The sequence below is a fragment of the Oncorhynchus mykiss genome, chromosome 1, assembly GCF_013265735.2.
Source record: "Oncorhynchus mykiss isolate Arlee chromosome 1, USDA_OmykA_1.1, whole genome shotgun sequence".
Classification (NCBI taxonomy): domain Eukaryota; kingdom Metazoa; phylum Chordata; class Actinopteri; order Salmoniformes; family Salmonidae; genus Oncorhynchus; species Oncorhynchus mykiss.
In genome coordinates this window covers 24,913,610-24,940,082 of record NC_048565.1, presented here as the reverse complement: position 1 = coordinate 24,940,082, position 26,473 = coordinate 24,913,610, and the positions used below count along the sequence as shown (strand labels likewise).

At 41.3% G+C, this 26,473-nt stretch overlaps 2 protein-coding genes across 3 annotated transcripts; both read right to left on the bottom strand.

The window, feature by feature from the left end:
• Positions 1-1,373: 1,373 nt before the first annotated feature.
• Positions 1,374-18,928, bottom strand: LOC118936285 (tyrosine aminotransferase-like). Of its 2 annotated transcripts, none has more exons than XM_021595947.2 (12): positions 14,910-15,060; positions 13,754-14,074; positions 13,537-13,641; positions 13,107-13,174; positions 12,785-12,943; positions 11,866-12,004; positions 11,683-11,735; positions 8,545-8,697; positions 8,257-8,385; positions 8,038-8,121; positions 2,913-3,011; positions 1,374-2,187 (listed from the first exon to the last, which is right to left on the bottom strand). In XM_021595947.2, exons 2-12 carry the CDS (start codon positions 14,028-14,030, stop codon positions 2,047-2,049), a joined length of 1,407 nt encoding a protein of 468 aa, XP_021451622.2. In that variant the 5' UTR covers positions 14,031-14,074; positions 14,910-15,060; the 3' UTR covers positions 1,374-2,046. The 2 variants fall into 2 exon arrangements, with proteins under 2 accessions (XP_021451622.2, XP_036830024.1); XM_036974129.1 differs by lacking the exon at positions 14,910-15,060 and adding an exon at positions 18,803-18,928 and having other exon boundaries at positions 1,745-2,187.
• Positions 17,210-26,473, bottom strand: tat (tyrosine aminotransferase). The gene is made up of 7 exons (XM_036974098.1): positions 25,889-26,473; positions 22,934-23,157; positions 22,618-22,716; positions 22,361-22,462; positions 20,241-20,354; positions 20,012-20,120; positions 17,210-19,896 (listed from the first exon to the last, which is right to left on the bottom strand). The coding sequence occupies exons 1-7, from the start codon at positions 26,013-26,015 to the stop codon at positions 18,839-18,841; spliced, it is 1,833 nt and encodes a 610-aa protein (XP_036829993.1). The 5' UTR covers positions 26,016-26,473; the 3' UTR covers positions 17,210-18,838.

The following is a 26,473-nucleotide window of genomic DNA, read 5'->3' as shown; positions in this document are numbered from 1 at the left end:
GTGGCTGTGTGGTCCCAAGTCTAAGGGTCTCTTTTCCTAGTTTAAAATTATAAACATTCAATATTAGCCATGCTGTCAATGAAGCATGATTTGTGCCTCGCTCAAAACAACTGTTAACTCGGAACTGCACAATCTGACTTTAGTGAGTTCAAGACAACTGGGAATTCAGGAAAAACGAGACACGTTTTGAACTTTCATCCAACTCGGAATTGTAAATTGGGAAATCGTGCCTCTTTCTAGAGCTACGACCTGAAGATCACTGACGTCATCATGAATCAACCTTTTTTTTCTTCTTCAGAGTTCCCAGGTTTCTTGAAAGCATCATAAATCCAGAGAATGCCAGACTTTGATGATAAAGTTTGATGACAAAATATGCCCACAAAGGACCGCTGCGCCACCTTCCTGTTCAAGTGAGCACAGCACAACAAGGTGAGTCCAAAAAATTATTGTATGTTGCTGCAAAAATGTAATATGCCAAGGAGATATGTATACCGTAGCTAAGAAAGTAATACTAAGTGTATGTTGTGTAGTAAGCTGTTAGTAGCCCATGTGCCTCACCCTAATAATTTGGTCTATTTTCACCTCTTACTTTCACCTACTGTTCTGACTTGTTGGTGCACATGTAGCCTATAACCTGTTTTTGAGAAATGTAATCATAGAATATTGTAAGAGCTTTCAGTGTCTGCTTATATGCCCCCTTTATTTATTGTATGGTTCTGACTTGGTGTATAGGGAGAATACTGTAAGAACGGACCATGTTCTGAATTATGTTGCTGTACATTTCAAAAGTTCTGAACAAATAGTTATATTGATTACGTCCGTTCTAGCTCCCTCATTAATGTCTTAATCGAAATTACGGATGGCCTCTTATCCGTTTGTTGTCCCCATATGCCATAGTTTGTACATTTCAATTGTCAGTAGAAACCACATTTGTTTAAGCAAGTCAGCCATATCAGCTATGTTTTTTTTAAAGACAGTAAATGAGACTGAATGAACTATTTCACTGACAGACAAGGCTCTGCTGTTAGCTAGGTGTAGCAGTGGTAATGTGTTGGGACTCTGCTGTTTGCCAGGTGTAGCAGTGGTAATGTGTTGGGACTCTGCTGTTAGCCAGGTGTAGCAGTGGTAATGTGTTGGGACTCTGCTGTTAGCCAGTTGTAGCAGTGGTAATGTGTTGGGACTCTGCTGTTAGCCAGGTGTAGCAGTGGTAATGTGTTGGGACTCTGCTGTTAGCCAGGTGTAGCAGTGGTAATGTGTTGGGACTCTGCTGTTAGCCAGGTGTAGCAGTGGTAGTGTTGGGACTGTATCCTACTCTTTTTTTTTTGCCCCACCAACATTTTTACATGCTAAAATCGCCACTAGTTACAACAAACAAAAGTATTTCATAGCTTTAATTTGGTTTAAATAACTTTTTATATGAACTTGAAAAAAACAAAAAAACATTCAATATTACATCAACATAACAAATAGATTATATACATAGGAAAAGTGTTGGTTAAGCATGCAATATATCAGAATGTATACTGAGTGTTATCATAATTCTAACACATGCAAGAAAGAGTATGTAACGCTGACTATGGAAAGCACTGTAGATCATCTTATCCATGCTGGTGCTTCAGTTCCATCTGTTTCAATGGTGGGATCAACCCAACCATGAACCCCATCATGGTTTGAGGAATGGGGAGGACCCCCGGTCCCTGGTTCTATACGCCCAATGGTGTTCTGGTCAACCCAACATATAGAATAACATTAAGAATTCAAATAGTTAGACAAGGTAAGGTTAACATAAGATGGACATACAAAATATAAATATCAGGTCTGCTCATAAGTTGGGGTACCAAAGATGGACCACTACCAATGACATTGCAAAAACCTTTGTTCCCGCGGTGCAACACGATATTTTAACCCATCTTCTCTCTCCTCCTCTTCCCTAATTTATTTTATTTTCCTCTCACCCTTTTCCCATTCTCTTTTTTTCACATTTACTTTTGTCACATTCTGTGCCCATACTCTTTGGTCTCCCCCTCTCTCAGGCTGTGTCTCTCATTATTGGTCTAGCTCGTTGCTGTCTTGGCTGCAGGTTCTGTAGTGGCGCTGGCAGAACTCCCGAATCCGTGTACACGCCTCCACCATCATCTCCTCTGGTACGGTCACCACGATCCGGAAGTAATTTGGGTACTCAAATGCCTGCAGGGAGAAGAGAATTGTAAACAACAAAACAAGGTAATTTCTCTTCCCGTGGTAGACAGAGAGGATGGATGAGTCCATTAGATGGATGGATAGATAGATAACAACATGTAAACTATATTTAGTCTCCAAATGTATATTGAAAACATCAATATATTTGCACAATGAGCTCTTGTTGTCTCTCAAATACATCGTTACAGTTATTGGTTAGCTAGCTAGTGAATCAGTCAAAACACCTTAAAACAAGAAATGGTATCAAAAACAAGATCAAACTAGCTGAAACGAGCCACCTACGATTCCCTACATGGTAGCTTCTTGTCATTTCCTTACAAAAACAGATTGCAGTTAGAGTGCAGTATGTTTCAAATACTGCGTCCAAAATACCACAGTGCAGTTATTCTGGAATTACTGCGTTTAAAATACCACAGTGCAGTTATTCTGGAATTACTGCGTTTAAAATACCACAATCGACTGCAGTTACAGCACTTTTACTGCAGTTTCAAATCTGCAATCTTTTTTGTCAGGGTGTTGAATCATAACAAATCATGGCTTCCACTCACATCGATAGGCATGCATAATTTTCTTGACGTTGTCAGCCAACGCACCGACCGACCGACCGACAGACCGACAGACCGACAGACAGACAGACAGACAGACAGACAGACAGACAGACAGACAGACAGACAGACAGACAGACAGACAGATGTGTGTGTCTGGCGTTTTACCGTAGCGGGCAGGCAGAAGACGGACTGCTCAGTTACCAGACGCTCAGTGAACTGCACATCGTTCTGGAACTCTGGGAAGTGTTCCATCTCAATTCCCACCTAGAAATACCAAGACACACATTAAGTAACCTACTAAGCATTTAACGACAGCAACGCCTTTTTTGGTCCTGTCCGGCCGCCTTGATTTCAACGTCCCCAGACAACCTATAATTTGTTAAAATTTGGTCTGGTCCAGACCGGATTTGATTTGCCCAAACATTAGCATAATACCCAGCATGCTTTGCATGTGTTTGTTTTTACATTTACATTTTGGTCATTTAGAAGATGGTCTTATCCAGAGGGACTTACAGTCAGTGCATTCAACTAAGGTAGATAAACATATCACAGTCATAGCAAGAAAATAAAAAATAAGTAACTGTTACTGAGAATGTTATTGTTGTTGAAGTGGTCTTTTCGTTTGTTCTGTAGGTTGGATTAGTTTGAACATCATTGCTTCCCGTTTTAAAGGTTTGAAAAAGCTATCATAAGTGCATGTGACAGAAGGGCGTAAGAATAAAATATTCTGTTGCAATCTTCAATTGTTTCCTCTTTCCTGTCTTAAGGCTTGAAAAAGTATTATTGTGATCTAATGCTTACGTCATTGAGAATGTCCATATGTGCAGTTGAAATTTGGTTATAGAATCAATAAACGAAAAATACATACAGTTGAATTCGGAAGTTTACATACACTTAGGTTGGAGTTATTAAAACTCGGTTTTCAACCACTCCACAAATTTCTTGTTGACAAACTATAGTTTTGGCAAGTCGGTTAGGACATCTGCTCTCTGCATAACACAGGTCATTTTTCCAACAATTGTTTACAGACAGATTATTTAATTTATAATTCACTGTATCACAATTCCAGTGGGTCAGAAGTTTACAAACACTAAGTTGACTGTGCCTTTAACAGTTTGGAAAATTCCAGAAAATTATGTCATGGCTTTAGACCAGGGGTGTCAAAGTCAAATGGACGGAGGGCCAAATAAAAAAATCAGCTACAAGACGAGGGCCGGACTGTTCGAATGTTCATTGAAAAATTTTTAAATGACGCATATAGTCTAGTGAACCTAATTGAACCTACTGAAAACCTAACAAATATATTACAATATGATCAGATAAATAAAGCAATATTTTCTTATGGCTCTGTCAGTAATCTTTAATTTTCAACAGACACAAAAGACAAATTTCCTTTATATAAATATCCCCATAACATGAACATTAAATGAAAGAAACCGGTATTCAAGGCACCATCAGTAGACTATATTTTCTATTTTAGCAAAAGTGGGCTAAATTTACTTCAAAGAAAAAACAATAATAGCAATTTTCTATCATCCACTCAAGTAAAATATTTTTAAAATATAATTGGATTGAAATACAAAAAAATAAAGTGCAAAAATCTATTAATCAAAAACAACACTTTGTTTAAGGAGAAGTAACATGCAGTGAAAACAAATATTAAATTTTAACTTTTAAACTTGAACTGAGTAAAAACTCTAAATATGTGATTGCACAGTAATGTTCACTTGTTTGAGGTTGAGGGTGATACTTGGTGGTGTCCCATCTTTTCCACAAGTTCATCAATGTTCGGGGTAAGGCTCTGAGCTGAAGAAATCCTCAGAATTGAGTGGAGGTGTTCAGCAGTAAGTCGACTTCTGTGTGATGTTTTGTTCAGGTTCATCAAAGAAAACAGTTGTTCACACAGGTATGTGCTGCCAAACATAGACAACGTTTGAGCAGCCTGGATGCGCAGCTGGGGCATTGTGCCGGGGAGGAAACGGGCGAACTCCGCAGCACCCACTGCCGCATATTTTGCCCTCAGTGCATCATTGCATTGGAGGTCAATCAACTCCATTTGGAGGTTTGGTGGTGAGCTTTCCACGTCAACAGCAAATGGGTTACCGAGCAGTTCCAACCTGCTTTTTTGTGCTTCAAAGTCAGCAAATCGGCGTCGAAAGTCAGCGGCAAGCATACCTATTTTATCAGCCAACTGTGTGCTCGGGAACGCACTGGTAGAGAGCTTCTCTTTCATGGTCTGGCAGCTGGGAAAGTGGCTCAAATTTTCTTTCCGCATCTGCGTCTCCCACAGAGTCAGTTTGGTTTTAAATGCCTTCACTGTACTGTACATATCAGAGATGACACGATCCCGACCCTGCAGCTGCAAGTTTATTGCATTCAGATGACTCGTAATGTCACACAGAAAAGCCATTTCACACAGAAACATTTCGTCTCGGAGTTGTGTTGTGTCTTTCCCTTTGCTGTCCAAGAACAGACAAATCTCCTCACGAAGCTCGAGACATCTTTGAAGCACCTTTCCCTGGCTTAGCCATCGCACCTCTGTGTGATAAGGCAAATCACCATGCTCCGTTTCTAACTCCGTCAGAAATGCCTTGAACTGGCGGTGATTCAAACCTTTGGCTCTGATAAAGTTAACTGTGCGCGTGATGATGCTCATTACATGCTCCATTTTCAAGGCTTTACCGCACAACGCTTCCTGGTGTATGATACAATGATAAGCTGTCAGCTCACCTGTCGCGTTTTCCTCTTGCATCTTTTCCCGTATCTTCGCCACCAGTCCGCTCCTGTGTCCACACATCGCAGGTGCTCCGTCGGTTGTCAAACCCACGAGTTTTTCCCAAGGCAGCTCCATCTCATTTACACATCTTGACACCTCTTCATACAAATCATGCCCCGTAGTTGTGCCATGCATAGGACGTAAAGCCAAAAACTCCTCTGTCACGCTTAGGTTGGAGTCCACTCCGCGGATGAAAATTGACAACTGGGCAATGTCAGAAATGTCGGTGCTCTCATCCACAGCCAAGGAATATGCAATAAAATCTTTTCCCTTTTTCACAAGCTGCTCTTTTAGATTGATGGACAACTGGTCTACTCTCTCGGCAATGGTGTTTCTGCTCAGACTCACATTTAAAAAGAGTTGCCTTTTTTCTGGGCAAACTTCGTCACAAACTTTAATCATGCAGTTTTTGATGAAATCCCCCTCCGTAAATGGCCGGGCTGATTTAGCGATCTCTTCTGCCAAAATAAAACTGGCCTTGACAGCAGCCTGGCCTTGTGATTTGGCTTTTTTGAACAGAGCCTGTCGAGATTTGAGGCCTCGTTTTAATTCCTCTGCCTTTTGTAGCCTTTGTTCCATGTCCATATTCTTGTTTTTGTCCGCGTGTTTCGTTTCATAATGTCGTCTCAGATTATACTCTTTCAGTACCGCCACACTTTCTCCACACAGAAGACACACAGGTTTTCCAGCTACCTTCGTGAACATATACTCCGACTCCCACCTTGTTTGAAACCCCCGGTTCTCAGTATCCACCTTCCGTTTTGCCATTTTTGATGGGTATCTGAAAGTTAATTTTACTGTGATGCTGACGACTGCTGTGCCAATAAATATTGAAATGAAGCAGCCTACTGCTCGGTGCGTCACCTTTGCATTGTGGGAAATGTAGTATTGGTGCGTGTAAAAGATCTGCGGGCTGCCGGCTTGCTGCGGGCCGGTTCTAATAATAAATCAAGATCATCCCAGGGGCCGTAAAAAACCTTCTTGCGGGCCGGATGTGGCCCGCGGGCCTTGACTCTGACATATGTGCTTTAGACGGTTCTGATAGACTAACTGACATTACTTGGGGTCAATTGGAGGTGCACCTGTGGACGTATTTCAAGGCCTACCTTCAAACCCAGTGCCTCTTTGCTTGACATCATGGGAAAATCCAAATAAATCAGCCAAGACCTCAGAAAACAAATTGTAGACCTCCACAAGTCTGGTTCATCCTTGGAAGCAATTTCCAAACGCCTGAAGGTACCACGTTCATCTGTACAAACAATAGTATGCAAGTATAAACACCTTGGGACCACGCAGCCGTCATACCACTCAGGAAGGAGACGCGTTCTGTCTCCTAGAGATGAACGTACTTTTGTGCGAAAAGTGCAGGAAACAGGTGCAAAATTATCTATATCCACAGTAAAACGAGTCTTATATCGACATAACCTGAAAGTTCGGTCAGCAAGGAAGAAGCCACTGCTCCAAAACCGCCATAAAAAAAGCCAGACTACGGTTTGCAACTGCACATGGGGACAAAGATCGGACTTTTTGGAGAAATGTCCTCTGGTCTGACGAAACAAAAATAGAACTGTTTGGCCATAATGACCATCGTTATGTTCGGAGAAAAAAGGGGGAGGCTTGCAAGCCGAAGAATATCATCCCAAATGTGAAGCACGGGGTTGGCAGCATCATGTTGTGGGGGTGCTTTGCTGCAGGAGGGACTGGTGCACTTCACAAAATCGATGGCATCATGAGGTAGGAAAATTATGTGGATATATTGAAGCAACATCTCAAGACATCAGTCAGGAAGTTAAAGCTTGGTCGCAAATGGGTCCTCCAAATGGACAATGACCCCAAGCATACTTCCAAAGTTGTGGCAAAATGGCTTAAGGACAACAAAGTCAAGGTATTGGAGTGGCCATCAAAGCCTTGACCTCAAACCTATAGAACTGAAAAAGCATGTGCGAGCAAGGAGGCCTACAAACCTGACTCAGATACAACAGCTCTGTCAGGAGGAATGGCCCCAAGATTCACTCAACTTATTGTGGGAAGCTTGTGGAAGGCTTCCCGAAACATTTGACCCAAGTTAAACAATTTAAAGGCAATGCTACCAAATACTAATTGAGTGTATGTAAACTTCTGACCCACTGGGAGTGTGATGAAAGAAATAAAAGCTGAAATAAATCATTCTCACTACTAATATTCTGACATTTCACATTCTTAAAATAAAGTAGTGATCCTAACTGACCTAAGAGATAATTTTTACTAGGATTAAATGTCAGGAATTGTTATAAACTGAGTTTAAATGTATTAGGCTAAGGTGTATGTAAACTTCTGACTTCAACTGTGTTTTCAACGTCCAGAAAAGCCATGTTTTCGCCTTTTAGTCAGCACATAAAATGCACCTGATTTTAATGTTGGAAAATATGTATTTTCAGTGTCTGGAAAATACGTTATTTTCCTTATGGGGATCCTGTTCTGTTATCTCCCCACCTACAGACTCTCCACCTACCATTCTGGACACATAAGACTCACCATGAGGTACATGGCTCCTGATGGCATCACGGGGGTCAGCCCAGGAACAGTGGACAGTTCAGAGAAACAGATCTCGGAGTTTGACTGAGAAAGAAGCAGGAAACTAGTCAATAGACAGTCAGTCAGACAATCAGACAGATATCCAGATAAATCAATATGTTAGACTACTACCATCTGCATTTAAAGTAATTGGGGAAGGTTCAAGGGAGGGGGACTCACCTCGAGGAAACTGATGGTTCTGTGGTAAAACTCCTGGGGCGTGTCGTTCAGGATGCTCTCTATCGCACCCTGGACAATGGTGCAGGCACCCAGAATCCTCTGGCTAAGCTTAACCAGACCCTGACGAATCTGAAAGCAGAAGAGAGACAGATTAGGTACATTAGAAGTGATTCCAAACCCCAGAGGACACAGATTAATCTTACTGTATGTGTACTGGTGTAGCGTATGTGTATAGATAAACTGGACTTCACATTCAGTATGCGAGTAGTGAGAGGCTGAAGGACTTACCTCTTTTCCGAAGATTTGATTCTTGTCGTGGATGAGGATCCAACCTAGCCTCCAGCCAGGGACTAGCCATCGTTTGGCCAGACCACCACACGCTAGGATGGGCACATCACTGCTGAGGGACGCCATAGATTGGTATGTGCAACCCGGAAACACCTGATCATGGAGATACAGTACACACTCGCATCAATAAAAAAACATACTGTAGAAGACAATGTAAAATAATCAGGGTTAGTTTAGATTAAAGGGGAAATGTTTTAATATATTGATTCTATTCATAATACAGAGCATTACACTCAGGGTTGGGCAAATTACTTGAAAAATACACCAAGCAGAATGTGGGCAGTAAAAAAGGAAAACGGTCATTTAAATGTCTGACCCTCCCTTAAAGTAACTGTCTGGTACGATAAAAGATGGAAAGAGACAGATGCGACAGATGCAAGGGAAATATGATTATATTCCATCTAAGTGCTTGGGCAGTGAACAGGGTGGAGCTGTGTTGACTAACCAAAGATGTCCTATTGACACAAAGACCCTGATGTTTCAGTTCCCAGTGAAAGTGGGGATCTGACTTTTTTGGTTAGAATAAGTTTCTGTGGAAAGCAACCAAGGAGAGCAAATGTGGAAGTTTTGTAGATTTCAAATATATTAGAACAGAGCTTCAATTCCTACCTAAAGAAGACTTCTGAGCTGTGTGAATCAGCACAGCTTTCAATGATGTTAACAAATGTGCCATTTCAGTGTTTGAGGCAAACACTTGCAGCCCACATAGTGATTTTAGATCAAGTAAATCTAAATGTATTCAGCTGTTTTTAAGTATGTAACTGTAATCCAATGACATGTTTTTTTTAAAGAAGTTAGATAACTTCAGTTGTTCCAAACTCTGACTACAGTACAGTGCAAATATGGTCTTTCTTCATCCATTGAAAAATTAAGCACTTCAACTTAAACAATCAATACAAACAACACCATAAAATACATAAACATGACAAAAAATGTGTATCAATAGTTAAAAATGATTAAACTAATTTGACCATAACAAAGTTTGTGAGGGATTTCATAACTTTATGTATGTATTGTTATGCACTGCTCGTCTAAGACAAAAAGACAAGGAGATGGAAGGAGAAAAGGAGAGAGAGAGCAGAGAAAAAGAGTGGTGGTATGGTAACCGTAGCAAGCTGGCTTTCATTAGAGCTGAGGCCTTGATGACGGGTGGGAGATCCGCCCCGCGTGCTATTGGTCAGAGCACAATGACTGACAGTTCAGAAAAAGAACATACCAAACCTCACCTCAGATCTAATTTACAAACAGAGCATTTATGGCTCTGCTCTAAGCTCTCATGAGCTGTGTTTTTTTTTTCACAGAGAGGAGCCCATAGGGGCCCATAAGGAGAGAGCCTGGCGCTTGCCAAACATTCCCCTTCAACCATGAGATGGAATTGATGCTGCCCAGACACATAATGCCTCCACGCAGCCCCTAAACAGGCACCCTTCCACACAGCCCCTAAACAGGCACCCCTCCACACAGCCCCTAAACAGGCATCCCTCCACACAGCCCCTAAACAGGCACCACTCCACACAGCCCCTAAACAGGCACCACTCCACACAGCCCCTAAACAGGCATCCCTCCACACAGCCCCTAAACAGGCACCACTCCACACAGCCCCTAAACAGGCATCCCTTCACACAGCCCCTAAACAGGCACCACTCCACACAGCCCCTAAACAGGCCTCCCTCCACACAGCCCCTAAACAGGCATCCCTCCACACAGCCCCTAAACAGGCACCACTCCACACAGCCCCTAAACAGGCACCACTCCACACAGCCCCTAAACAGGCACCACTCCACACAGCCCCTAAACAGGCACCACTCCACACAGCCCCTAAACAGGCACCTTGTCGTTAAAAAAGGGGCCCTCTCACCCCCACCCACTTCTTCTCCCCGCTCTCGCACTATATTACCCTCACATCTGCATTAATCGCAAACACATGCGGTGAAAAGTGCACAGTCATTCTGAGTACTTCTGTTCTAGTGGTTAGAGTGTTGGGCTAGTAACTTAAAGGGCCTTGTTTTGAGCCAACATTGTGAAAAATCTGCCGATTTGCCCTTGAGCAAGACGCTTAACCCTAATTTGCTCCAGGGGCTCTGTACTACTATGGCTGACTGTAAAAAAAAAAAAACATTTCACTGCACCTATCCTCTGTATGTGACAATACAACATATTATTGTATAGTTTTTTGTACTGAGCGAGACTTTGGTGAATTCTGAGCCCATGTGATTTATGCACTCATCGACCCCAATCACCCCCCATAGCGTTCCCAATCACCCCTCCCCCCATAGAATTTTAGCAACCAGGACATATCTTCATATTGCTCCTTTAAATTCATAGACAGAGCTATTGATGCATTTACAATGTTTACAAACATTGGCGTAAACGAGCTTATATTTTGGGTTCCGATGGGCTACGACAGTTGAGCTAAGCTCATGAGGCATTTATAAGTTATGTTTTTCAAGAATCAATGAATATACAGTATATCATTCATTTATAAGTACAAAAATAGATGTAGCAACTGCGAATTTCCCTTTACGCTATCCAAAAGTCATTCTCAACACAGCTCTCAGAAATGACAGAGCAGAGGAGCGCCTCTTGTCTACAGTTTACCTCTGTGGCTCATTCTTCACTTGCCCTGGCTGACCTAAACCCAGCACTGCTGCCCCGCCACTACCAGCCCCCCATTCAGCCTGTAACACCCCCTAATCACCCCAGTGCTGATGTGGACTTGTCAGACAGGTCTCCTTGGATACTCAGCAGAGCTAAGCCAGAGAAAACCTCCCTGTAACTGCTATAGAATGTTAAAGAATGTGCCTCGCTGGTATTATGTATTACATGGGGCCTAATGGCCAGGATGTAGGCTATACCCCAGAAACAGCAGCCCACTCCTGGACGCATGACCAGTTTACTACTGTATTGCACACCTCCATAGACCAATCTTCCTCCATGCCAGAAGACAATCCAATTTAGATTCCTCTCCTTAGTCTCCTATTATGCAATAGACTCAATGCCAGTTTCTGTATTAGTCTGTAGGAGTGTCTGTCTCTGTTGTGTTTGTCTCTGAGAGTGCTTCTGTGTTTATGAACTCACCATGTCACCATAGATCTCATCAGCCAGGATTGGGACGCAATGTTTGGAGGCAACTAGACAAGAGAATAGACACATTTAAAAATATTACAATTAGAAGTGGATTCATTATAGGAACCAAATGCTTGTATTGTGTTATAGTGAGAGGGAACACTGTGGCCAGGAGGGGGGGGGAACAGGGCTCACCAGAAAGGATGTTCTGTAGATGCTCTTTACTGTAGACGGAGCCACAAGGGTTGGAGGGATTGTTGACAATCAGGCAGGTTGTCCTGTCATCTATCAGGCTTTCCATGTGTTGGAGATCGATCTCCCAAGACTTCTCTGGCTGCAAGGACAGACAAAGTCACCACGAGTCAGAGAGCAGACATAAGGCATGCAATGTACATGCACTACACAGACGCTGGAAAACAGACAAATCTGCAGATTCTGCACCGTCCTAACTCTCTTAACTGATCTTTGATCTCATAGGCTGCATTTACACAGGCAGTCCAATCCTGAACTTTTTTCTGCTAATTCGTCTTTTGACATCAGATTAGCTCTGAAAAATATCTGATGTGAAAAGTTCTGATGTGAATGGTCAGAAGACCAATTAGTGGAAAAAATATCAGAATTTAGTCAGGATACTCTGTGAAAATGTAGGTTTTCAGAAGATGGGCAGGAACTCAGCTGTCCTGGCATTAGGAGGAAGCTCTGTAACAGTTCTAAAAATGTATAAGTGGATTGTATAGGTGAATCAATAGCAGCTCTTAACACTGTGTGCAGTTGTCATATACACATCATGACCTCAAGAGTCACGACATTCCACTGTGTGCCTGAGTTACCTCATGTCTTTTATGGATGTAATTCAACTAAAATGTTATGTAGCTACAAGTATTTATCTGTATTTGTGTGTGTGTGTGTGTGTAAGCCTAGAGGAAAGAAAGCCATCCAAAATGATTTATAAGTGCCAGATGTGTGTCAATGAGGAAGAGCTCTGCATTCCCCCCACTCTTTCCCTTTCAACAATCTATTTTACCCCTTCTTCGCTCTCTCTTGCTAACATCCAGTTTTTCTCTTTGATTTATTTTCCCTCTATTTTGCTCCTCCCCCCGTGACCAACACTCACCAGCAGTGTGTACAGTTTAACCTGGATGCCCAGAGACACAGCCAGAGTCTTGTAGAGGGAGAATCCAGGGCAGGGGACTAGGATGTTGTCTCCAGGGTTACACAGCACTGTGATGGCCAGATCTATAGCCTGACTGCAGCCACTGGTCAGAAGCACATCCTGCATGGAAGAGAGAAGAAGATTACAAGAGATTTTTTTATGTCCTCTAGTTTTGGAGAAAAAATTATTACAGTAGAGAGACAGGTGAATGATGATCATATGATGAAGCAAAAAAGAGAGTTTGAACGAGTTAAAGCAGGTAAACGATGAGAGGTAAACACACCTCTGCCTCCAAGGGGGCCTCGGGGCAACTGTAGAAGTTTGCCACCACCTCTCTGCTCTTCTGATAACCTGTTGATGAGTAGAAGACAACATCTTATATTTTGTACTGTAGTACTGTATACTGCCTCCGTCCTTAGAGCTACAATCATCATTAATCATAGAGTGGAACCCTTTCAGTTCATCTGCAGACAGTTAATTGGCCCTATTTTACGTTGCTCTCTCAACTTCCCTGACTGAAATTACTTTAGCCTCCAACTTCTCATCCCCTTGCAAGCTGCCCAACTCGCCTATAGCTGTGTCTCATCTCATATCCTCCCAATTTCTATCTAAATAAAATACCAAAAAATCACTTAATCCCTAGTTTTTTTGCACTTGACAAGCTTTTTGAAATGTAGGTGCTTGTGGTGAGAAAGTGCTTGCGTGAGTCTTACCAACAGACGGAGCATAGCCGTTGTATTTGTTTGAGTCAATGGCATCCTTCATGGCCTGGAGAACTTTGTCATCAGTAGGCAGGTTCCCGAACACAGTAGGGTCCCCTGATGGAATGACAGGACAAAGGAGTACATAAGAAACATAATTCTGGACAACTGCACTTCACAAGTGAACACACTGAGCATATGCAAATGAGATAGTGGTGTAGCATCTCACCAATGGACAGAGCAATCATGGGTTTCTCAGGGTTGGGTGTGAGCTTCATCCCATCCACAATGGCACGGATGGGATTCAAGGTGTTGATTGACATCTCTGAGGGCCGGATGTTCCATCGCTGCCTGCAGCTCTTCTGCTTGGCCAGACAAACAATGCCTTTCACAGCCTTATGATGGTTACCGTTTCCATTAAGAGCTTTTCCATTGACACCAATGAGAGCATTATTCTCATGAATTCCACTCCCATTAATTTTCACCTCATAGGACTGGTTCTCCATGTTGCAACTGCAGCTGAAGATGGAAGAGATAGGAAGAAAAAAGGCTAGGGGAAAAAAGATAGGACAAAAAAAAATAGATTTTCATGAAAAATTCCTGCATTATAAATTGTTGTAAAATATCATACAAATAATATAAATTAGGATTATTCGTTAATATACAAATGACTAGCCTAATAATCAATTAGAAAACTGAAAATAAACTTGTTGGATAAAAAAAAAAATATGTGCAGAGAAGTAGGCTAGCCCAGGTGTTAAATTACCCATGAAAACACAACAGGTGTGATGTTTATATAATCCAGTTTGAGATCAAAAGCGCTGCACGGGCTGTTCTGAACTAATTCAACTTTGTGCGCAGTTAGTTGAACATCTGAGTAATGAAGATCGATATACCGATCAGACTGGGACACCTCAAGTTATTGATATTATCTTATTAATGGCTATCTTATCACAACGCCGTATAAATAGCAGTATACATGCAGTATATAGTCCATTAGCAATGAAAACTATGTATATTATACAAAAACAATACATCAAGTCTATCCTAATCAACTCAAATCTAACCTAATAAACTGTCGTCTAAACAAGTCTGATCTGATACAGCCTGAAAAAATATACAAACAAGACAATTGAAAATAAGACAGAAACAACAAATATTATAAAACTATCTATAATAAGGCATCTCTTTGGAATAAGGTCATATTTGTTTGTGCATGCGTAATAATAAGCATGTGATCTATACCTCAAATTAAAAGCTATAATACATTTACCAGGCGTAGCTTATTTGAAATTGCCTCAAAATTAAATTGGACGCTTAGGCTACTTGCTAGAGGTAGTTAAATGCGTTATCATACATTTAAATAACAATAGTCTTTTAAATACCTTTACAATCTCAAAAGAATTTCACACTGCAAATGAAGGAATTCAGGTAAAATACTGAATATGAACAAAGACTGACTGATATATAGCAAGCCCCCCCGAAAAGGGTTGCTGTTGAGCCCTGCCCGTATTTTCATTGGTGGAGACTGAGGGTTGTGCCATACACCCCCGTTACATCATTCCCAAAAATGTAAAACACTGCAAGGTTTGGGTTAAACGGCATGAACTCTTTCCAAAAGACAGATACCAGACTCATGAGAGGAGAACCATGGGACCCCAGATGTCCTTGTGCGTAATGCACACAGGAGAGACGCTCACATTCAATGCCCCGCACAAAAAGTATGAGTGAAAAATGTGTGAAAATGTCCGGGCATAACATGTTATTAGTTTCCCATTTATGTTTGCAAAATCCCAAAGGCACATCTGGTCACCTCAAGTCAAATCAATATGTATGCCTTTCAGTGGAGGCTGCTGAGGGGAGGACGGCTCATAATAATGGCTGAAACAGAGTCAACGGAATGGCATCAAATACATGAAAACTGTGTGTTTGATGTTTTTGATACCATTCCACGTATTCTGCTCCAGCCATTACCATGAGCTTGTCCACCCCAACTAAGGTGCCACCAACCTCCTGTGAAGCCTATAGCCTATACAACATCATTGACCAAGTCATGGATAGATGGCCTCTGATTTTCCTACCTTTCATGAATGGAGAAAAGCTTTTTATAATTCTAATGAGGCATAAATCTGTTTATATTTATAAAAGTAATGGATTTCATCCTTTATCAAAGGTCCATAGGGTCTCCAAGAAACTTTTTGAGGCTCAATCAGCTTGAGCGTAGTTTAGGATGAGCCTGCTTCTTCCTCATTAAAAGCAAGCAAAACGTAAAAAGTGGAGGTACACTATATGTACAAAAGTATGTGGACACCCCTTCAAATTAGTGGATTCGGCAATTTCAGCCACACCTAGTGCTAACAAGTGTATAAAATCGAGCACACAGCCATGCAATCCCCATAGAGAAAAATTGGCAGTAGAATTGCCTTACTGAAAAGCTCAGTGACTTTCAACATGGCACCGTCATAGGATGCAAGTCAGTTCGTCAAATTTCTGCCATGCTAGAGCTGCCCCGGTCAACTTTAAGTGCTGTTATTGTGAAGTGGAAAAGTCTAGAAGCAACAACGGCTCAGCCGCGAAGTGGTAGGCCACACAAGCTCATAGAACGGGACCGTCAAGGGCTGAAGCGCATAACAATCATCTGTCCTCGGTTGCATCCGAGTTCCAAACTGCCTCTGGAAGCAATGTCAGCTCAAGGACTGTTCGTCAGGAGCTTCATGAAATTTGTTTCCATGGCCAAGTTTCCAGCCAATCGTCGGCTGGAGTGGTGTAAAGCTCTCCACCATTGTTCTCTGGAGCAGTGGAAATGCTTCATCATCTGTCAGTCCGATGGACGAATCTGGGTTTGGACGATTCCAGGAGAACGCTACCAATGCATAGTGGCAACTGTAAAGTTTGGTGGAGGAGGAAAAATGGTCTGGGGCTGTTTTTATAGTTCAGGCTAGACCCCTTAGTCCCAGTGAAGGAAAATCTTAACCCTCCAGCATAGAATTACATTCTAGACGATTCTGTGCTTCCAACTTTGTGGAAACAGTTTGGGGAATGACAATGCATGACAATGTCCCTGTGCACAAAGCGAAGTCCATACAGAAATGGTTTGTTCGAGATCGGTGTGGAAGAACTTGACTGACCTGCAGAGCCCTGACCTCAACCTCATCGAACACCTTTGGGATGAATTGGAACGCATCAGTGCCCAACTTCACAAATGCACGTGTGGCTGAATGGAAGCAAGTCCCCACAGCAATGTTCCAACATCTAGTGGAAAGCCTTCCCAGAAGAGTGGAGGCTGTTATAACAGCAAAGGGGGGACCAACTCCGTATTAATGCCCATGATTGTGGAATAAGATGTTTGACAAGCAGGTGTCCACATATTTTTTTGTCATGTAGTGTAAGTAGACCCCAATCTATGGAACAACTCAACTTTGCATAATAATAGTCCTTCCAGAGCTTGTTTTGACAGTGCAGCAGTGTTTAGTGCTCCATGCATTGGGTGATTTTGCAACCCAGTTGCTGAGAGTAATTATGATAGGGATTTCTGGCAAATGTCCCAAATACCCACAGCATAATGTACAGTATGTGCACAGTAATACATAAAAGCTAAATAGGTATATAGAGTAAAATACAGATAAGTAGCATATGATACAGCGCAATCGCGTCATGTATGTAAAATATAGCTTTCATTTATACATGTAATTTCACACAAAAAGTTTATTGAACACAGTAATGTAACAGGTAGCCAACAGCATAACTTCTGATTCACTCTGGGGTTGTTTACTCTCATGATGGGTAACTCAGTGAACAGAGACTGAACAACTCATTATGCAATATTGGTAGAGCCACTGTGTCCTGAAAAATTTACAGAAGAATGTAGATAAATAAATACACATCCTAATAAAACCTTATGCAGTGGTCCAACACACACACAAATCCCCTGGAACTTTGTACCCCACCATCCCCTTATCATCTGGCTAAGGACCCTGTGCCCTATCCGCCAGCAGGCATGATGGGGTTGAGTCAGTTAAAGACCATGTCACTCCATGTCCCTCTGTTGACCACGTACCTATCCACATATACATTCTTAATAAATAAAACATGTCACAGAACTCAAGCTCACCTACCTAAAAGTGACTCGTAATTGTATGAGTCAAGTACCTACTCACTTCACAACAACCGTAACCTTGCTGCTCACCAATCCATTTCCCACACATGATTTTAAAACTGAAGTAAACACAGACTACTACATCATGATTCACATGTCTCTTAATGATGAGGTGTTAATAATATGTATGACCCTATTTGTAGGCCTTTGGCCCAATGACCCTCTTCTGGGTAAAGGAGAATCCCTGGCATCTTCTCTCTCTATGGAAGCCCTCTACTAGCTTCCCATCCTATGAATATGTTGCTGAGTCATCTAACATCTGTCTTCTCATTGGCCCACATACCCTGAATCTGTGTCACTTGACCTACCCCAAAATTGTTGTGGACTAACTAATATATGGATTAACTAACAACGGTAGTGTGTAAGCACAAATGCATAGGTGGCTTACACTGACAGCATGATGACCCTGAACCCTCACTTCACAAGATGAGCTGCCTATGACACAGCCAGGAATGATTCACAGCTTTTCCATTTGTACAGTGATGTACGCAATTCCCAATGACGTCATCATCATTGATTTGTCAACAAAAGGAGGTGCACAATGACTGGTCAATGGATTTTGGTTGCATGTTATGGACAGTAGCAGTCCACTCAGAATATCTGAGTAATATTTAACCCATGTCACACCATCAAACAGACCCCTCTGAATCAACATGACACAGCATGAAATATTGGGGACGATACCAGTATAATATCATGGCTAGGAAACAATCCACAAAAATAATGTAACTTTTTTAGGAAAAAATAACCCTAATGTTGGAAATAAAAAAATCCCCATGTCATCCAGTCATGCTTATTTTCCAAGCTATAGCACACAATATTTTACAGAGTTTGGTGTGCCACATATTTTCATTTTTGCCATGGAAAAAAATAGAGATACTGGTATTGTCACAGACTAAGAACCTAGGTCAGTAAGAAATTGGTGCTGTGTATTATGGTATGTAAAAGGTTATTATACCAACATTACACCTGGTTGAACTGGGCATATTGAATACTGTTTTATTGAAATTTAACCTGAATTCTGATGCTGAATAATTATGTAGCAGTTTGTTTAACCTCAGCTATACATTTCACCGCGGCAAATGGTGGACACCACCCTGATACCTCAATCTAATCCCATACCTCAGTGTCAACCCCAGGATCATGCTTCTTCCTCCATCACACACTTTGGTTGTACATTCTCTTTCCATATCCAGGAACATAGTCAGGATCTGAATCTTGCGTTTCGGGATCTTCATCAGAGCACGACTCAAAACTAGAATAGAGCGTGTTTAAATCATAATAAGAATACACTGGAGTTTTTTCCACATGTTCTTCATCATCCTCCTCTTCACCATCATCACGGTCTTCCTCCTCAGTGGTCTTGGTCCCTCTTAGCTCTGCAGCCATGCTACACTCCTGCTGGGTCAGTTTTCGGAGCCGCACAAATGGCTGTAGAAACTTTGACATAAGCAGAAGAGCCTGACTCTCCATAGACAGTCTCAGCTTGACCTTATGTGTTCTACTGGCCTCTGGGCTGTCTGCTGGTTCTCCAGCCTGTTCAGAATGGGCTCTGTCATCGAGGGCCATAGGTTGGGATACAGCCACTGTTTGAGGAGGGGAAGGGTTCTGTGTGGCCAGAGTTAGATGTTGGGGTTGACAAAGGGTGAGGAGGGATGGGGTCAAGTCCTGTGATGAGGTGGAAGAGGACCCCTGACAGTGCACTGGGGTATCACTCTTTTCACACAGCAGTTCTTCAGAGCACTCCTGCAGAATGCTCCTCACCCATTTCTGGTGTTTAGAACACAGCTGCAGTGGGGAGGCCTCAGGCACCTCATCATTGTTCTGCCTGTCCTCCACCTCCGTCCTGCCTCGGCTCCCCTCCTCCCCATCAGAGACTTCCTCCTCCAGGAGGAGTGGACTGTCTTTGGACAGATCCACCCCCAGCTCCACGATAAGGGCCTGTGGCTCTAAATTTTGCTCAGCTGCACAAGCATGGTGTGGACCCAACCCCAATGAGTTGGATCTCTCCTCTCGGTTATCTTGACAGATACCCTGGAATGCGTAGAGACTTGTCCTGTCAAGCTGTGACTGCCCGTCTTTGTGTGTTCTTTCCTTGGGCGACCTTAGCACAACTTTCGAGGTCCCAGGACCCTCCAGCTCCCGGCCTATTCCCCTCTCCTGTGCTGATACCTTATGGGCTCCGTGGCTGGGATGACATCTTGAAGAAGACTTGTCTGAAGGAATAGAAAGACAAAATATTTATCTACAGTACTGTAGGTTCCTGGTGGTCTTAAATACTGTACTGTGTTTACATCTGTATGTCATAGTTAATATGCTGAGTTTGTTGACCAGAGTGGAATAGCCTCTTCAAGGACGCAGCAAGGGAGGTGGAGTCACAGGTAATTAACGGCAATAGTAACTCCTCTTCGTATGCCATTGGACCCTCCTGCTTCAACAGCTATAGGCACATTCACATGGATAACAAGGACACTGACAGTTATGTAATAGCATGAGAACATACATTCTCTATTTGATTGAATCCTCAAACAATCTCAATAATTATTGTATGTACACACACCTGGTCAAAATAGGTATCACTCTGCAGCGTCGACTCCAGTACCTGAAGGTAATGCAGCAACCTGTCCTCCAGTTTCTGGGCATAGCATTCTCCATATTGGTCCTCCATCAAATCCTGAAAGAGAACCTGCAGATCAATACATATACTCCATCCTACACACAATACCTCAACCCTAGTGGAGGCGACAGGCAGTGCTCCATCAAACCATCTCCATTGTTTTGGAGTTCCATCACAAGCAACTAAAGGCTGAATGTAGCAAGAGGCTGGGTATATAGCATCCCCTACTGGACAGCAAAGGAACCACTACCCAGACTTTATAATGGCACTATCATCTCAGACTGGCCTTATTACGTATTCAGCATTGTACGTCTTCTTCAGGAACCACTGAATCCAGGAATAGTTGAAGGTCACAGTTCACATAGTTGAAGGTCACAAGGCATAAAGATGTCAATTACACCTATGTAATCATGCCAGTGTTCATTCTGGCACTATTTTAGATTTAGTCTAGTCTTAGTCATTTTATATAATATTATTAAGTCTTAGTCACTTGAATAATGATTTTGTCTAGTTATTGTCAAAATGACGAAAACAGCGGGCCATTTTAGTAAACTAAACTTTTATTTTAGTCACATCATTAAAGTAAACACAAATGACTGTCTTCCATGTGCACAAAAATAAATAGCCTTGTCTTACCAACATATTTTTCTGCATACCATCCTATTCTCTTCCCAACAGCAGAGATATGACAAACATACACTGTATAAGAATTATCTGGCCATGTAAATTCCTAATTCAGCCGACATAGATGTTGTACATTATATACAAAAGAAAGACACCCAATCGCAGAGAGAGAGACAAAGAGAGTAGCTCAATCACCTCAAAGTATTATGGGTTGCACCGCCGTAACTCGTCTCTCATCACTGCCAATGTTAGCAACATTCCACAGATGCCGCGGCCACATTGATGTCCAAAAGTAGAACGGAGATATTTTTTGGTACCCTTCCCCAGATCCATGGCTCGACACAATCCTCTCTCAGAGCTCTATGAACAATTCCTTCAACATCATTTTCGGTTTTTGCTCTGACATGCACTGTCAACTGTGGGACTTTATATAGACAGGTGTGTGACTTTCCAAATCATGTTCGATCAATTTAAATTTACCACAGGTGGACTCCAATCTAGTTGTAGAAACATCTCAAGGATGATCAATGTAAACAGGATGCACCTGAGCTCAATTTCGAGTCTCATAGCAAAGGGTCTGAATAGTTATGTAAATAAGGTATCCGTTTTCACTTTGTCATTATGGGGTATTGTGTTTAGATAGATGATGAAAAAAAAAATATTGAATCAATTTTAGAATAGGTCTGTAACAAAATGTGGAACTAGTCAAGGGGTCTGAATACTTTCCAAATGCACTGTATATAGCTAGGCAATGAGGTAACATGACTGAACAAGGTGTAACCTAAACAAATATTTAACGGTCTGGTCTGTAAGCAGCCTAGTTGTAGAATGGTCGCGATATGCTTTATGAATGTAAAATTTGGAGCCAATGCACAATAGAAAGAAAAATAAAATGTAACACCGGTATTTTGAGTCATATCTTTATAATGGTAATGGCTAGAATCAAACCGTTTTCTCTGAGGAAAGACTTCGCTAGGATGTTGGCTACATAACCTGGCTATAAAATTCAGTGGGGAAAGTGCAAGGGTTGAGCGAGACTACAAATTCAAAAACGTTTCTATAGTCAACAGGGATAAAAACATACTGTTGTGTCCTTCCCACTGCTTAACAGAACTGTGCAATCTGTGCTGCTAATATTAAAATTGTGCTTACCACTGAAAAGCTCTCAATCTCGCCAAAAACTCTTGTTCTGTCCCCTTAGTAGTCAGATTTCAGTCAAAGAGAATTTCAACTCGTCTAGACCAAAATAAAACATTTGCTTTGTCCTAGTTCTTTTCTGGGTGTATTTAGTCAGGTATAGTCTCGTCAATTGCCACTGAAAAATAGGGGTTTGATGAATATTTGTCACTATTTTTGTTGACGAATTTAACACTGAATCGTGTGAGACAAGGAGGGGAATAGAAAGGGAGCATTAAACAGACGATGGGGATTTAGCTAACCTTGATATAAGAGTTGCGCATGGACATGTCCATTGCAAGAGTCTGGGACAAAGCCTTAAAGTCCTGGTGGTTCTTCCTCATTAGGTGCATCTCTTGTCGGCTCTGAAGAGGAACAAAGAAAGGCGACATTTAGTTCAGCAACCCAATACTCACTGGGTCGGTCAGAGATGCTGATACTCTGATATACAACTGATTCAGTTTAGTCAACAGTGTCATCCAAAGTAATCAAATAAGGCAGTTATAATGCATTTACTTACACATTCATGGTACTGAGGTAGTCTACTTGGAAAAAACTTAATGATCTTCAAAACAATGTTGACAATACCTTGGTCTTCCCGAAGCATCCACATAATTATCTGTACCAGAATACAAATCAAACACAGCTGCTCATTTTGTTCCACCAAAACTCAAATCAACAAACACAGCATAGTTAAAATAACTGTACCTGAACAAGTCAGCCCAACTTATTAGTAGGCATACATGGCCTTGAAAACCTCTCTATGCATCCACATATTGCGATTTCCCACCCCTTTCCTGTAACTGTTCTCTACCTTATGTGAAACCTCTACATACCTTGGTCTTGAGGCCAAACATGATTTTCATGTGTTTGATAGGGGGCACCAGTTGTGGCAGCAGTGTATAAGTGACATCCATGAACTCCATCACCCTCCCAAAGCTCTTGATGTCTCTTGTCTTCATTATAGAATACGCCTGGGCTGCTGCCACCCGTAACCTCCATGGCTCATCTAGGGTGACAGATTGTAGGTCATCCTCTGGCCATCTGCTGGGGTCCAGACCTAGAGAACACACACAAACAGGGATATAACAAATAGGTAAAACTTTTAAAGGAATGTCACCTTTCATGTCAATTTATCAGCTTGGGGTTATTAATACCATGTTTCAATTCCATTTTTACCATCTTATTAACTAAATGTAACTTAATTATATTTTGCATGTCCTATATTAGCCCATATAGGTCTAATAATATAATTTAATTAGTGTCAACTATTTAAAATAATATATTCTGTTTATAAACGGGTGATTATGCAACTTCGGCACTTTGACTGTGCAAAATTAAAACTTATTCAAACACCATTTTACCAGTATTGTACTTGTCTTTTATTTGTCTAGAAACTATATATCTGATAATGGCTGCCTTGGTAATGGCTGCCTTAAAACTTGCCTTGGTGACAGCTGAAAACATTTATTTATCATGAAAAATAAGATATTTCCACCCAACCTTTTTATGAGATTATGATAACCATATGATTTCCATATCTAAAACAAATAAATGTATGTAAATTATACATAATATACTCATTTACCTCAAAATATGGGTTGTGATGGAAATGACATCTATGTTAAAAAAAAAACATATGAAAACAATATTTTATTGCAAACATTTTGAACAACCATTGTTAAACATTTCAGACCTATACTGGTTTGTAGGCCCATCACTCACAAAGTGTACAGCAGTAGCCGATGGGCAGAGCTCAAGGAAGTAGGCCAGTGTTTTTGAGAGATGGGCCCACATAGAAGAGCTCAGTGAGCAAAGTGAAACTGTATCATTTGTGGTATATCCAACACAGGTGTGGAGGATCACCTGCTTGTGAGAATCACCAAAGTTAACTGCCTGGATTTCACTGGTGTATTTAGACAGGTAGTTCTCTGCAAAGTCAATATGCACAATGATCTCCTCTTTCCCCAGATTCTCTTAATTCTCTCATTTGAGTATTGGTGTTGAATGTTGTACAGGTGTTTCCCCAACTTCTCTTTCAATCCTTTGGAGAAGTCCTCCAATAGAATGTGCAGTGTGCCACATGCTTTTTATTTTACTGTCAAATGTACAGTGAACTTCTCCATGTTTCCCTCTGTTTTTCCTCTCTCTCTTCAGCTTTGTTTTTCCACTCAAACCACCATGTCTGCTCACCAGCATCAAAGTCAGATGTTTTAAGCTCTTTTGCTTGGCGAAGGGAGCACTCTCTATACATGAGCTCTTTCTTTAGGTTCTCACAGCACAAAGACTCAAAAACGTTCTCAATGTTGCTGCAGCTGATCACTTTGTGATACTGAAGTTTGTCCGCCATGAACTGGAGGTTGGCGTGGGTTTTGCAGGGAAATTATATTTCTCAGCATTCCGTAAAGCATTATCAAGTTTGACATTTGTCATTCTAAGATCTCTGTATGCTTTTGTGCGACCTCTTCCAACCTTTTTCCTTCCAGCAAGTATTAAATTTCTCATTCATGTTGCAGACGATGAGGAATGGGTATCAGGGTGTGCATCAGGGGCAGGTATGTTAGCCTCATGTTCTGGCTGCAAGTCATCTGGTGACTGAGGTGGTGTGTTGCCTGATGGGTAGGTCTCCTTTGCAACTGTTCTCTTTAAGTCTGTCTTCTATTCCGTTGGTTAAATTTGCATCTCTTGTTTCTTTTTTCTTCCAGTATCTCTCCCGGTCTTTTTGCAGATGTTCCTGGTATCGTATAGGATCGGTTTTTATTTTGTTTCTATATGTCTGTGACCTCTGTGCTGTTTTATGTGGCATCTTCTAAAAATAAAGACAAATACTACTTAGTTTCCAATGTGTGCACACCTTGGAGCATTTTCTAGATTCAATTCATTTAAAACATGATTAAATAAGCCTAAAGTTTTAAAAAATATATATTTAAAAAATAAAGTAAAAACGAATACGATAATGGTTTGGGGCATTTTCACCACTTTCTGTCATTTCCACCACACTTAAGTTTGTGATGGAAATGACATTTCTACAGTTTCTGGAGAAAATCGACAGACAGCTTAGCATGCTTTGATTAGTATTACAGCTAGCATATTGTTTACCTTAAATACATAAAATATATTTTTTAAATCAAATGTTCTACCACAAATTAAAGAAATTATAGCCTGTTGGGAAATGACTGACAATTAAAATATTAATTGCACAAGCAATATTTCCCTCGATTTTTCTTCATCTTCTGGACATCACATCTGGAACAACCGTCCACTGCAGCCATGTGCTTCAGTGTCACAATATGTTTCCATGGTAACTAAATTAACATTCGCTTGAAAAAAATTCATTTAATGAGGAATTTGTCCTCAGTGGTGGAAATGACACCACTCCCAAAGGACAGGTATATTTTGTGTAGAAAACAATATAAAGGGCATACTCACAATAAATATTGATATAGATTTTATTTAATTGACTCTTTCTGTAGTACATAACATTATATAATGTGTAATTATTAATGTTCTCATAGAAAAACATAGTACTAGCTTAAAAGTCTGGGTCAGGGACAAGGGCAAAATAGTGGAATTGAGGTATAAAATGCATCTGAAAGTAGCTAAAATACTTGATAGAGAGGTGTTTGAAGGGTATGGGGGGATTCCAGTGTGAATTTAACATACAAATATTTGGATTTGTTTTATTTAAAAAAAAAAAAAATCCCCAAAATTGACCCGAGGACATGGGGTCCGTTGTTGCATAATCACCCAAACACGGATTTGAACAAATATATTTTTTTGTTGTTGCTTACCATCCAATGTGTCCATCATTCTGTGAGCCCAGGCATATTCAATGATCCACATTGGCAACGTTGGGATGATCTCCAAACATTTAATCTCAGACGGATTGAAATGATTCTCAAGGCCTCTTCCCTCCATCTATTTGAATTGCTGCAAAACGTCCCCAGCAGCGGAATCAGGTGCCTGATTAGATTCGTGTAATTTTAGTCAATCTACTTCTTTTTTTTTGGGGGGGGGGGCTCTGGTTTAATAGCAGAAACACAAAGACTGTCATTGGTCCTTGATGAATATGCATGTCCGGCGGTTTGGACATGTACTGACAAATTCAGAATTCGCTCGTTAGCGAAAACGTATCCAAAATATTTCCGGGTTAAGACTGTCACGAACTGGTCCGTGCTATCCGGGATCCTTGGGACGTCCTTGCCCTATTGAAGTTGATATGTAAAATGGTTACGGTTAGGTAAGGTTTGTGGTTAGGGTAGCACTATTCGTCAACTGGGAACCATCTGAACTAACTATGTATAAAACATAATAGCTAGAGGTATATACAGCACAAACTATTCCCTGATTATCAACCATTTAAAGGGCCAATCAGT

Coding starts and splice junctions, on each gene's coding strand:
- LOC118936285 (XM_036974129.1), bottom strand. CDS start 14,030: ATGGAGAACCAGTCCTATGAGGTGAAAATTAATGGGAGTGGAATTCAT. Junction 8,698..11,682: donor ATGAGATCTATGGTGACATG/GTGAGTTCATAA, acceptor CTCCATGATCAG/GTGTTTCCGGGTTGCACATA. Junction 3,012..8,037: donor CAGGAGCCATGTACCTCATG/GTGAGTCTTATG, acceptor TGGTATTTCTAG/GTGGGAATTGAGATGGAACA.
- tat (XM_036974098.1), bottom strand. CDS start 26,015: ATGGAGGGAAGAGGCCTTGAGAATCATTTCAATCCGTCTGAGATTAAA. Junction 23,158..25,888: donor AATGATGGACACATTGGATG/GTAAGCAACAAC, acceptor TGTGTTCTCTAG/GTCTGGACCCCAGCAGATGG. Junction 22,717..22,933: donor TGTTTGGCCTCAAGACCAAG/GTATGTAGAGGT, acceptor ATTCTGGTACAG/ATAATTATGTGGATGCTTCG.